Source organism: Epinephelus fuscoguttatus, linkage group LG18 (genome assembly GCF_011397635.1).
Source record: "Epinephelus fuscoguttatus linkage group LG18, E.fuscoguttatus.final_Chr_v1".
NCBI classification, from domain to species: domain Eukaryota; kingdom Metazoa; phylum Chordata; class Actinopteri; order Perciformes; family Serranidae; genus Epinephelus; species Epinephelus fuscoguttatus.
Window position 1 is genome coordinate 35,612,090 of NC_064769.1, and position 13,591 is coordinate 35,625,680.

Here is a 13,591-nt window from a genome sequence, read left to right on the forward strand (position 1 = left end):
AGTATAGCTTGAGTATTTTTACTTAGTAAAGGAAGTGAATACTTCCCCCATCACTGCCAGCGTCTATTTATGACATGCATTAATTGTCAACATATATTAATCGCTTTCATGCCAACCCTTTGGTCCACTTAATATCATTTTTATTATTTGTATCTCATGTATCCTAGCCCATGGCAGAAGACGTTTTAAGTGTTAACTGGCAACTACTTTGACAAACAATTAAGTCATCTTCTTTTTTTTTCAAATAATTTTGAGGGGTTTTTTTTGGTGTGTTTGTGTTGTTTTTATCTATTTACTTAATTATTATTATTATTATTTATTTTTATACATTTATTATAATCTATTTATTCATTTTTTATAAATTATTTTATTGTATTATTTTTATTTTATTTTTTCATTTTTTGCATTGAGGTACTTTTACTTTTATTACTATTCTCACAGTATAGCATGAGTACTGACTTCCACTAAGGTAAAAGAACTGAATACTTCCTCCATCACTGCCAGCATCTATTTGACATGCATTATTTGTCAATATATATTAAATCACTTTCATGCCAGCCCTTTGGTCCACTTATCATTTATCTATTATTTCTATCTTATGTATCCCAGCCTGTGGCAGAAGATGTTTTTAAGTGTGTGTGTATCTGTGAAGCCAAAAACAGATTTTCAGCTGTCCCCTGTTGGATAACATCAAACCTGCTGCAGGAAATCTTTGAGTCTGGTTTGACTGTAATTTAAGTTTTGAGTCACAAAGCTTGTGCAATCATGTTTTTATAATATTATATAATATTTTCAAAAATGCGATGCATATTGAACTTTTAAAGACGCACAGACAAGTTTACACGCCTTCACACCCGGATCACATAGTCTCTCTCCCAGCTCTCTGTTAAGTCCCTTCTTACAACACACTTTTATCTTAGAGTCTTTCCTGATTTTACTTGAGTTCATTTAAACTGTCTTTTATGTCACGTCTTGTCTGTTTTAATTATCGAGATGTAAAGCACTTTGTAACTCTGTCTCGAAACACGCCACACAAATAAAGATTACAGTAATATTTTTAACATTATCAGTCATAAATGAAAGATCAAAACCAATAAACAGGTTGTTGCTCTTTACAGCTGCACAGGGCAAACACAGGGCTTAGATATGATGTTTAGAAACTGATTTCACAACCACTACAACTACAAGAAAAACTACCACAAGGAAATTTCACTGAGAGAGAGGTGTTAATTGAACTCTATGGTGAGTTTGGAGGATGTAGTTTGTAGCTACTGCTGTTAAAGTAACAAGGCTGCAGGAATGGACAACACATAGTAAACTGAGACAAAATGGTTCTTGATAGCAGTATAAGAAACACCTTTCCAAGCCAGAGCCCAGGTACTAATGAGGGGAAAATTACTAACTCCAATATGAGCTCCAAAATGAACGTTTGAGCTCATATTTCAGCGCCTAGCACAAGTTATGCTCCAAACAGCAGAGGCTGTGAGGAGAGGTAAAGGTGAGCAGCAGCCGCCCAGGTGAGACTCTCACCTGCCCTCCGTGTATTTAAACACTATCCAGTCTAAACCCACACAGCAGAACACACACAGGTAGATGTACACATGTATCTGGACTTACTCCGTGTTCCTCCGCAGATTTGTACAAAAAGCTGAATCCAGTTTCTCAGTGTGTGTCTGGGCGTTTTGTCACCGCACCATGTTCTCCCTCTTCTTCCTGCTTGTGCACAGCTCCGGCGGCGGCGGCGGCGGCTCCCCGCCCTTCTTCCCCCGCTCACAGCCTCACCTGCTGCTGCTGCTCGGCCCCGCGCAAACCTGCCGGACCGGTCCGACACGTCAGACGCTTAAAACAACAATAAATAGGAGGTTAAAAACAACGCGTGGCATTCAGGGAGGCTGCAGAGGAAGAGGAGGAGGAGGAAATGTGCGGGTCACGTGAAGCACAGGTAAAGGTGTGTTATTGGATTCTTAATTAAACCACGTGGTCCATGACAGTCTTTTTTTATATTATTTATTTGAATATTTGTGACTTTTTAATAATTTGAGAACAGTTATTGGGTTTGACATGAAAGTGAAGACACAGTAGAAAACTTTTAACTTAGTTTAAAACTCAATTTTAAATCATTTTAAATGATATTTTTGTCTTTGCACTTTTGCTTTTTTAATGGTGATTTTTTTTTTAATTGTAAGTCATTTAATAGTAATTAATTTGATGTTTTATATCTTTTTCTCTTTACTTTTTTCTGTATCTTTTATTATGTTTTATATTTTGTTACTCTGTAAAGCACTTTGTATTGCCCGTGTGTATGAACTGTGCTGTACAGATACAGCTGCCTTGCTTCACCTTAAGGAGACACAAAATGTCTACAGATACAAAACAACCACAAAGACACACACAGAGGCTATAAAGAGATGCAAAGAAACTGCGAAAAGACACAAACTAACTAATTAAAAGGACAGAACAACCACAAAGCGACACTAAACAACCAAAAAACACACAGAAGACAACCTCAAAGAGACACAAAACAACCACAAACAGACACAAAATGACTACAGAGAGATGCAAATAAACTGCAAAAAGACAAAACAATCAAAAACAGGCAAAACCACAAACTCTGTGTGTCTTGTTCCTGTGTAGGAGAGGCGGTGGGGTGCCCAGGGGCCCATTAAGTTTATTAAGTTAAGTTTAAGTTTATTTACTTTATTAATCCCCCTGAGGAGAAATACAATGTTTTCACTCTTGCTTGTCAATTACACACAGGTCCGAAAGACACACACACATGCACAAACATGACCTATACATGCACAAATTGGCAGAGTGAGGGGGCTGCCCTTGGTGAGGCGCCCCGAGCGGTTGGGGGGTTCGGTGCCTTGCTCAAGGGCACATCGGCAGTGCCCAGGAGGTGAACTGGCACCAGCCACCAGTCCACGGGGACTCGAACAGGCGACCCTCCGGTTCCCAACCCAAGTCCCTATGGACTGAGCTACTGCCGTCCCTTAATCCGCCAATGTTCTTAAGCTTTTTAATTGACGCGTGTCACAAGTAGTAGTAGTGAAAAATAATCTTTGTCTATATGAGGAACTGCTGTTGCAAGTTTATTTGTACAGCACCTTCCAACAACAAGGTGAGATGCAAAACAGACACACACAAAAAATAATTTGACATATTATTTGACCATAGAAAAGACATTGTCTGAGGACAACAATAAAACAGAGGAATACAATGAGGTATGGAAGGAACAGAAGAATAGAATAAAATAAAATGAATTTAAACAAAATAAAGTGAATTAAAATGAAATGAAATGAAATGAAATACCACAGAATAAATTAAAATAACATAATATAAAATTAAACAAAATAAAATAATATGAAATAAAATAAAGCAAAATAAAATGAATTAAAATAAAATAAAACAAAGCAAAATGAATTAAAATAAAATAAAATAACATAAAACAAAACAAAATGAATTTAAATAAAATAAAGCAAAATAAAATGAATTAGAATAAAATAAAATAATATATCATAAAATAAAACAAAATGAATTAAAATAACATAAAATGAATTAAAATGAAATAAAATAAAGTTATATAAAATAAAATAAAGCAAAATAAAATGAAATAAAGGGGCGGCACGGTGGTGTGGTGGTTAGCACTCTCGCCTCACAGCAAGAGGGTTGCCGATTCGATCCTGGGCGTGGGAGCCCTTCTGTGCGGAGTTTGCATGTTCTCCCCGTGTCAGCGTGGGTTCTCTCCGGACACTCCGGCTTCCTCCCACAGTCCAAAGACATGCAGATTGGGCACTAGGTTAATTGGTGACTCTAAATTGTCCGTAGGTGTGAATGTGAGCATGAATGGTTGTCTGTCTCTATGTGTCAGCCCTGTGATAGTCTGGTGACCTGTCCAGGGTGTACCCTGCCTCTCGCCCGATATCAGCTGGGATAGGCTCCAGCCCCCCCGCGACCCTCAAGAGGATGAATGAAAATGAAATAAAATAAGATAAGATAAAATAAAACAAAACAAAATGAATTAAAATAAACTAAAACAAAATAAAATGAATTAGAATAAAATAAAATAAGGCAAAATAAAAAAAAATAAAATAAAATAAAAACAGAAATAAAAATAAAACAAGACTTCAGGGTTGATTTGTTTATTTCACTGCCACTTTCTGTTAGCATTGTTCTTACAGAAGTGATCTGCAGTCTGGATGAGGTTAACTCAGACCCTCCCAGCTCTCTGCCCTCCTTTCTTTCAGACAGTCATGAGACTGTTTACATCCTGCTTGTGCCATTTCATTTGTGTTACCTGCCAACAACAAGTCTGGGCACTTCTGACCGAGTCTGATTCCTTTGTAGAGCAGCAGTGCCACCTACAGATAAACCTGCTCAACAAATAGCACAGTGAAACATCATACACCTGCATGAGTGAAACCTCGTGTTAAAACTGGTTTCTAATGTTGTTTCTAATAATGTTTTGCAGGTTAATTGGTGACTCTAAATTGTCCGTAGGTGTGAATGTGAGTGTGAATGGTTGTCTGTCTCTGTGTGTCAGCCCTGTGATAGTCTGGTGACCTGTCCAGGGTGAACCCTGCCTCTCACCCAGTGTCAGCTGGGACAGGCTCCAGCACAGCCGACATTACAGTGGGTGGAAGAAAATAACCAACCCAGTGTCGTAATCACCTCTGATTGTCAGCGCTTTTGAGCATTACGTAAAGAAAGTCATCGTGCAGACTGGATATTATGTATGATATTCATCATGTGCTGCTCAGAGCACATTGCAGGATTGGATGCCTCCTTTGTTTGGGTTCCAATGAGAAAGTAGACATATAGGCAAAACAATCACTTGTTAATTAACATGCAAGTACCATTAACTACCATAAAGGTCTGTATGCACAACACCTGGCAGGAATATTGGGACTTAAGTGACACAGGAAGACATTGCTACAGTATTCAAAAACATGTAGGTGTTGGTAGATAACGGAGTGGGAGCGCAAGAGAAGAGATGGTCATGACCCGTCTGAGGATAGGGCACACAGGATTAAATGAAACTCTGTAAAAGTCCCTAAAAAGTCTGTCTTGAACTCAGTGTTACAACAATAAGGCCTTAAAAGTCATTAAATAGTCTTAAATATGAATTTGTGGGGTCTTACCTGCAACAAACATTTAATCTAATTTCATTTATCCATTATTTAATTTATTTTTGTGAAAATAAGTGAAGCCTTTCTGTGTAAACGTCCAAATTTCTAATGTTACAAATCTTTAAAAGCTATAATACTGTCATTTTACTAAATACTTCATACTTACTTACCTGTTGACAAAATGCCGACTGACTTAACTCACTGCATAACACTTACCTCTGCACTGGACCACATATATACTACTTACCTGCAATGCTTCAAGTAAAACATGATTTGTTAAAAAAAAAAAAAAAAAAAGTGTCCTAAATTTGGTTAAAGGGTGTCTTGAACGGGTCTTACACTTAGCTGTCTGATACCTGTAGACACCCTGAAGACTATGACCACACTGTAACAAACTGGAAACAGTCAAACATGTACTAATAAATTGCATTATTTATTTATTTATTTATTTATTTATCTATTTATTTATCTGTTTATTTTGTTTCGTTTTGTTTCCTGCCAATTGACTGCTTCCACTCCAGTCCTCTGGTGGCGGTAATGCGCCTGGAAGCTGGTTTGTCAACCGCATTAAACTCAAAGAAGAAGAAAAAGGAAAAGCCCCGCCTTTCCTGTTGTCTATTGACCAATCAGGAGTCCGCATCTGGGACTAACTCACTGTACTGTTAGTGTGGCTCAGAGAGCAGCTAGTTAGCTAACACACTGACAGAAAGCTAAAAACACAACGCTTTCTATTTATTAGGTTGCCCAGTTTCGTGTCCTGAACATCGCCCGGTTGACCAGCTCACACCGCAGCCGCAGACGGTACCATGGTCGGTGTTAAAGTGATCGGGAGCGACCCGGACTTCCAGCCGGAGCTAGCGGCCGCCGGCTCCAGGCTCGCCTTGGTGAAGTTTACAATGGCTGGGTAAGGCCGAGCGGCTAGCCGGTCTTTGCGCTTTTCTTTCCTGCTTTCAGCATAAGACTGTGAAACATTCAGAGCTCGTTGTTTATTATTTTGGGGAAGCTGACACGAGCTACGTTATCTAAAAGGTTTAGCTTCCATTGATAGGAAAGCTAACTGTATGTTAGCATGTTAGCAGGCGTTAGCTAGCTAGCTGTATTGCCTACAATGACATAGCAGTATTACAGTAAGTTAGCAGCTGAGGGGTCGTAAGGTTTGTGGAAGAAAAACATCAACATTAAAACCAACAAAAGTGTTAAAACAACAACACATATTCTATTCTACTCCTTGGCTGTGTAACTACACGTGTACACACGCCGTTTCTACTTATAACAAGGTTTTAACCTTGTAATTGAAATGATAACAGATCAGTTTAAAGATAATATTAAGAAGTTAAACCCTTTGAGGGATTTATGAGAGAAATCAAGCATTTTCAAGATCATATTTTATAGCACTGGTTAACTGGTATGGATGTTTAATAAAAATGTCTGCATGTAAAAGGTTGAATCACGTAAAGCACTAGCAAAATCTTAGGGACTGTTCTTAATCTATCAGAAGAGAGGGGTGTGTTTTCTGTGGCTTAGCTTTTACTTTTTATTTTAAATCTTGACCTTCCCCAAAGCTACAAATCTTTTTCCTGAGTGACTGGTGGAAAGTGCATGACCCTTTCTCCACCATAACTGACCATATTTTTTTATAGACGTCATTGGTATCGGCTGATATTGGCTTTCAAAATGAACTATTATTTATATGTGTTGTATGTCATGTCTCCATCTGCTGGTGGGCCGTCACGATAAAAGTATGCATGCGCAATATGATGTTAATTCCACTACAGAGGAGGCTTGATGATAAAAAAAATGGGTATATCAATATCTGTAATCTGTCAAATAAGCTGTTGTGTATCTGGCAAAAAATCCAATATTATGCATCCCTAATACGCACCATATGTAGGTAGTATTGGAGCCAATGCAATGAGCAAACAGCACAACAGTGAGAGTTATTACAAAAACAATGAGCTGATGTCCTAACCAAAATGCAAATCCTCCTCATAAAATAATGTGTTCAAGGACTGTCCGGAAAACGTACCTTTTAAATCTTAAAAGGAATATAAAATACAACCATTTAAAGCTGTATGTCTCTTCCATGAGCCAAAACAAAAAACACAATACCCTACCCAGTGCTTAAAAGATTATTTGACATGCCCCACCCTTCCATAAATACCAAACAGTGCCTCCTGTAGCTGCTGTATGTGTTTATTAACAATTAGGAAGTACAACAGTCGCTCTTGGGAAGTTTTGAAATATGAAACATCAATGCTACGTTGAACCAAAATGTCGTCGGAGTTCATAGTAGCTGTTTCGCAAATGTAATGTTTTGGTGAATATGTCAGCCAATAAGAAGCAAAAATCACTATCAGATGATGTATGGTGCCTTGAAAATCCCACATCTGCTCAGCTATAACCACAACTTTTTGTAGCACAGAGTATTGGAGTTTGTTAGGTACTAAAATGATCAATGGTATATAATGTAGATCTTCAGATTCAGTATGTTTATTAACAGTATATTATACCAAGAGTGCAGACCCCATCTGATTCAGATTACTGTCATATATATCAGATTTGAGAGGCTGGTAGCAGCTAAAGTTTTGCTTTTTACTTTATACTGTTCATTGATGATTAACTGTTGCCATTTTCTTTAACGTTAAGTGACTCGTTGAATCACTGAGTAAATGTTTCAGCAGCACTTGAAGGACCCGAGCAGATCCCTCACCCACTCTCCTCTGCCTCCTCAGGTGTCCACCCTGTATCAGAATAGCTCCAGCTTTCAACATGTTGAGTAACAAGTACCCACAGGTCGTCTTCCTCGAAGTAGATGTACATGTCTGTCAGGTGAGTCTGACATAAATCATTCACTAAACATTTTCATCCCAGAGTCAGAGCCGCGGGAACGATTTCAGAAGAGCAATGGTTGTTGATAGAGTTGTTCTGATACCAATACCAGCCTAAACTGCTGGATCGAGTGAGTCTATGCACTGGTCCAAAACCACCTAATCTAGTAACTTTAAAGTAGTTAAACTCCTGGATAAAATGGCAGTTATCCTGGAAATCAATTCTTCTTCACCGCTCTAAATCGGTAGCCTACACAGCAGGTGGCGCTGTGCAGCCACTGGCAACTGCTGTATCAGAGCAGCGAAGAAGAATTGATTTCCAGTAAACAGTAACGATTTGGCAACATATTACCCTGGAAAGTCCCACCAGTTAAAGGCAACGTGTACAGTATGCACGCCTTTAGTCTGGAGGGTTAGCATTAGTGGTGCTTGCTACTAAATTGTGGCTGCCTTTTTTTTAAAGAATCTTTATTTATTCCCAAGATTTTTTTGACAAACAGTCAAATTAGATAATAAAAGAAAGTTCTGTGGTGTTCATTCACGCAGTGGTATCGAATTGGTTCTTGGTATCAGCCAATGCGCAAGTTCAGGTATTAAAATCAGTATCAGAAAGAGAAAAATGGTATCAGAATATCTTAAGTTGTTGAATCAATTTCCTGTGAAAACCCAGCTGTAGCATTATGTTATGGTTTTATAATTATCCGAGCAGAGTGAGACCAGAGCTAAAGTCAGGTCATAAACTTGTGTTGACTCATTTAGACCAATGACAGGCCTGGTTTTTAAATTTCTTTTAGTGTTGAGGCGATATTAAATGAAAAAATTTAATCAACCAAAAGAAAAAAAGCAACCTGACAAACTTAACTCACTTAATTTAATCAAGACAAGTTGTTACGGAAGCATCAAAAAGAAAAGCTGTCATTGAAAAGTTAGTCACTGTTTTGCGTGTCAGAGACACATGTATGATCTTGGTACCAGTCATCTCATTATATTGTATTACATTATACTGACTAATGTAACTAGTGGACCAAACTTCCCCCCAAAACAAGTCAGTGTCTCTGGAGGAAGAAGAGTTTCTGAAGTAGTGGTTCCCAACCAGTGGGTACAGACCCCCACTAGGGGTCGCCAAAGCACCATGGGGGAATCAAAAGACCTTTATTCTAAGGGGTGTAAGATGTCTCTTTTTTTAAGATGTGCAGTCGGCCTTTATCTCGTCATCTCATGCATTTATGCGAAGAAAACTAAATTAAATTGTTAAAACTTTAAACCTCACAGGATGAGGGCAGAGTGAAGATATGAGCACAAGCTGTATTCACAGAGCCTTCACTCTGCTAAACAGCCTCGTCCTACATTAGAAAAGCAGCAGTTAAAACAAAGAGCTAATAAAACAATGACCAAGTTTTAAGGAGAGAAAAACACTAATTTTGTCATTTCCTGTCTTTGCGAGTGTTGTAGACTGAGTCAAAGCAACTAAACATGATCCTCATGCTGTAACAGAGATGTAAGGTAGACACAGGCGACTAAAGAGTTTAGTTTAGACCAAGTTTGGATGATGCAACCAACCCTCTCTCCTCTTCCAGGCAACAGCAGCAGCCAACAACATCACAGCCACACCGATGTTCTTGTTCTTCAGGAACCGGGTTCGGGTGGACCAGTATCAGGGAGTGGAAGTTGCAGGTCTGGAGGAGAAGATCAAACAGCACACGGAAAACGACCCGGGAAACAGCGAGGACTCGGACATTCCAAAGGGATACGTGAGTTGACGATGTTAAATTACTGGCACTTCTCTACTGAAGGATTTTGGTTGTATGTGTGCAGGATTTGACGTGAAGAAGAAGCCATTTTGTCGCAATCCAGACATGACCCTCTTCAGCCGTGTAGCAAATAACAGCCTTTACACACCAGGGGTGTTTTCTTTTTCTCGTGTGATTAATTTGCCCATCAGTAGATATTTTTTTATTTTAAACTGTTGTTTTTCCTCATATCCACTTTCACATAGATTGCAAATATCACATGGCAAAAAGGCAGACTAATTTTTTCTGCAACAAGGTTGATTTTTTGCAAAGCAATTAAAGGCATCAGCCACTCATGTTGTGCAGAACAGACGTAACGTCACGACACAGATGACACTGTCTTTGTAACACTGAACAGCTATTTTTGCATTTCCATTGTCAACTCAGAAGTTGTTAATGGTACCAATAACACACCTCCATTCTGTCCCATTTTTTCATCACCCCTCTGTTGAGGTACCCACAGTAGCACGCTGATCCAATAATAAAAGGTGGAGCTAGAAACTCTGTAGTCTGCTGATTGTTCAAGAGAAAACCGTCACTCTTGCTCAACAAGAGCGCACAAACCCACTATTTTTAAATATCCCATCGATTGTGACAGAGACTGCAAACAAGTATCTGTCTGTACAGGTTACGTGCCCGTGCCAAAAAAGGCGTGACGGGCATGACATGTAACACAACCACGTCAGCCTCTATTGTGACATATAACATACTCATTGGCAGCGCTTTGTAAACAATAACGATGGCATAACATGGCAATAACAATCACTTACCGTCCCGTTTATGTGGCGGCTGATCTCGTCCTCCGCTTGGAGGGTAAGGAGCTCCTTGACCTCATAGTTTTCCCAATTTGCAGACAGTTTCGGCCACTGTTCTTCTCCAAGTTGCTGCTAACTGCTATCAGCTACTTTTTAATAAAATCTCCCAATGCCTGCATAACAGGTCTAAATGTCACACCTGTCACATCCATAGTCCTGCCTATCGCCTGTCCCTTTTAGTGATAGTATAGCTGACGATAGAAAGGAGGTTGGGGGAAAGAGATGCAACAAAGGAATGGAATCTGAGCTACTGCAAAGGGCCTATATGGGGCGCACACTCTGCCAGGTGAGCTAGGGGTCGCCCCTCGGTATGAATAGTTTTGTTGCGAAATATTCCCAGGCAAGTATTTCACATTTTGGATCATTTATTTGTCACACCCCTGGTAATAAAGGCCTTATAAAATATATCTGACAGGGAAAAACAACAACTCACAGTGTGTGTCATGTGTTTGGAAACAGAAGAAAGTAATTAGTATGAACAGTTCCTGTGTGAACCTGACAGAATGTGAATCAGCAGGGGTAGACCCAGGAGTTATTTCAGTCGTGTTTGTTTCATTTTTCAGATGGACCTCATGCCGTTTGTCAACAAAGCCGGCTGCGAGTGCCTCAACGAGAGCGACGACTGTGGCTTCGATAACTGCTTAATCAAAGACTCCACCTACATGGAGTCCGACTGTGATGAACAGGTACGAGCTGTTAACTCTGACCTGTCCCTGTGTCCTCTCGGCAGTCCTAGCAGTTTCATTTATGCACCCCATTTTTAACACAGAACGATTTACTCCGTAACTCAGAGTAAACAAAATCAGCTGTCAAGGCGGATGAACGCATTGCTAAACAGATTAGTTACATTATAGCTCCAGTGTTTTGTTTTCAGAAGGTTTGAAAATATTCAGCCCCCTCCGTACTCGGTGGTAGTTTATTGTTCTTCAGTTTACCTGTCTGATAAGTTGAATTTGAAGGTCATTTTTCCGATACATTGCTGTCTGTTAATCTCGTCTAGTTGCTGATAACTATGGCCTTCAACCAGCCTGTGAAGCTCTTCTCTATGAAGCTCCTGTCCTCAGACTTTGGTGAGGTTTTTTTATGCTGCTACACTTAATAAAATTTCATTTATCTGAATCTATTAACTGGAGGTATTGCAGTCAAAATAATTTTCTCTGATAACTAACATCTTATTCTTCCCTTCCCTTTGTCTCCCACTGCTTTCTCCCTCCTCTCACTTTTCCTTCAGCCCAAGCCCCTAAGGTGATGAAGGTGTTCATCAATCTCCCCCGGTCGATGGGTTTTGACGACGCCGAGCGGAGTGAAGCCACTCAGGTTTTGGAGCTCTCAGAGGAGGACTACAAAGACGATGGTTTGATTCCTCTGCGCTACGTCAAGTTTCAGAATGTACAGAGTGTTACGGTGAGTGACAAATAAATAAAACACAGTAGCCTACGTACGTGGCCTACGCCGTTGTGAGCATTTATACTTGTGCGGTGGTGTGTCTGTGTCACTCTGCAGTTACACTTCCACCTCCGCGACGGAAGTTTCTGTTGAGTGCTGTAAAGTTTAGTTGATTCATAACACATATTAAACACACATTAAACATGGCTTAATAGAGACAGTTTCAAACACAAGTATACAAATCAGCTTCACTATAACTCGCAGCATTCACAGACAAACACTTCTCTTTATCTGGACACATTTTCCCCACAAATACAACATGCTAACGTTATTAGCACAAGCCTGTGGCATTTTACATTGTATAAATTAGCCTAGCAGCTAGCAGACGTTTCCTCTCCTTATATTAATCCAGGGACAACAGCAACATTTAACAAAGGTAACGTTACAAAATTTGGCTCCATTACAACTCACAAGGTTCACTGACAAAACAACTGTCTTATACTAAACACGTTTTCCAAACAAATACAACATGCTAATGTCATCCTATGGCATTTTACATTGTTTAAATTAGCCTAGCGACATGCAGAGATTTCCTCTGTTCATATGAAGCCAGGATAAATCACACACAAGACTTAAAATGCTATTTTTGTGGAGGCTTTATTGTCTTCACAATTTATTGTCTCTTAGCTGTGAAATTAAAGTAAATCAAAGCTTTGTTTCCACTGAGGGAAATGGTGTTACCCGTCAGGTACCCAACCCATTGCAGGACTGACATGATTCCAGCTGTGCCATCTACTGGTTACAAAACTTCGCAGGTTTATCCAGCTCAGCGTGTTTTTGTGATGGTGTGTGTGTCTCTTTTCCTCACCAGTTGTTCGTCAAGTCAAACCAAGGAGACGAGGAGACGACAAAAATCAACTACCTTACATTCATAGGCACTCCAGTACAGGCCACCAACATGAGCGACTTCAAGAGGGTACGGACCAGTTATAGCAACCTTGATTCATTCACTTTGAGGTTTGTTTTATGACTCATCACTTTTATTTTGTCGCCATGCAGGTTACAGGAAAGAAAGGAGAGAGTCACTGAGCAGGAGAACCACGAGGAGGATTAGAAGAAGAGGAAGAGGAGGCTGCAGATACATCCAAGGACCTTCACCTCTGCCAAAGTTGCCACACTCTGCTGTCACACACAGACACACACATTCAGACACACACACACACACAGCCTCCAGTCGACCTCCTCTGTGGAGACTCAGTCTATAAATCATTTGTAATGTAATTCCGATGAAAGTCACTGTAAATAAAACACAATCCTTTTTCAAAGGGATGTGCGTTGTGTCTGCTTTCTGTGGGAACTCCTGTAGGTGGAGGAGGAGGAGTAGTATGGCAATACAGACAGTACTAACATCTGTGGATGGAGTATGAACATCTGTAATAATAGTCATAAGAAGGGTCACAGTGTCAGTGATAAGACTAATACAAGTTTATTTTTCTATAAGCACGTGTTGTTTGCACTTCCTGGACAGTACGTACAACTCCTTGAGTGACTTGACGACGTACAACCGGATATATATTGTTTACACAGAAGAAAAAAAATACTACTACTAATACTACTTGTCATTAGTCAGTCATGTTTTTCTG

At 39.6% G+C, this 13,591-nt stretch overlaps 2 protein-coding genes across 2 annotated transcripts in view; one reads left to right on the forward strand and one right to left on the reverse strand.

Moving 5' to 3' along the window:
- The window catches only part of atp8b1 (ATPase phospholipid transporting 8B1), a 50,953-nt gene extending 49,064 nt beyond the window's left edge, over positions 1-1,889 (reverse strand). Inside the window, exon 1 of the mRNA XM_049603570.1 lies at positions 1,618-1,889. The gene's annotated coding sequence lies outside the window, so the exon portion shown is untranslated. The remainder of the gene's footprint in view (positions 1-1,617) is intronic.
- A 3,870-nt stretch (positions 1,890-5,759) lies between these two features.
- On the forward strand, positions 5,760-13,273 carry txnl1 (thioredoxin-like 1). The gene is made up of 8 exons (XM_049603599.1): positions 5,760-6,033; positions 7,862-7,958; positions 9,535-9,708; positions 11,126-11,248; positions 11,563-11,632; positions 11,794-11,966; positions 12,820-12,924; positions 13,008-13,273. The coding sequence occupies exons 1-8, from the start codon at positions 5,936-5,938 to the stop codon at positions 13,035-13,037; spliced, it is 870 nt and encodes a 289-aa protein (XP_049459556.1). The 5' UTR covers positions 5,760-5,935; the 3' UTR covers positions 13,038-13,273.
- Positions 13,274-13,591: the final 318 nt, after the last annotated feature.

Coding starts and splice junctions, on each gene's coding strand:
- txnl1 (XM_049603599.1), top strand. CDS start 5,936: ATGGTCGGTGTTAAAGTGATCGGGAGCGACCCGGACTTCCAGCCGGAG. Junction 6,034..7,861: donor GTGAAGTTTACAATGGCTGG/GTAAGGCCGAGC, acceptor CTGCCTCCTCAG/GTGTCCACCCTGTATCAGAA. Junction 9,709..11,125: donor CGGACATTCCAAAGGGATAC/GTGAGTTGACGA, acceptor TTCATTTTTCAG/ATGGACCTCATGCCGTTTGT.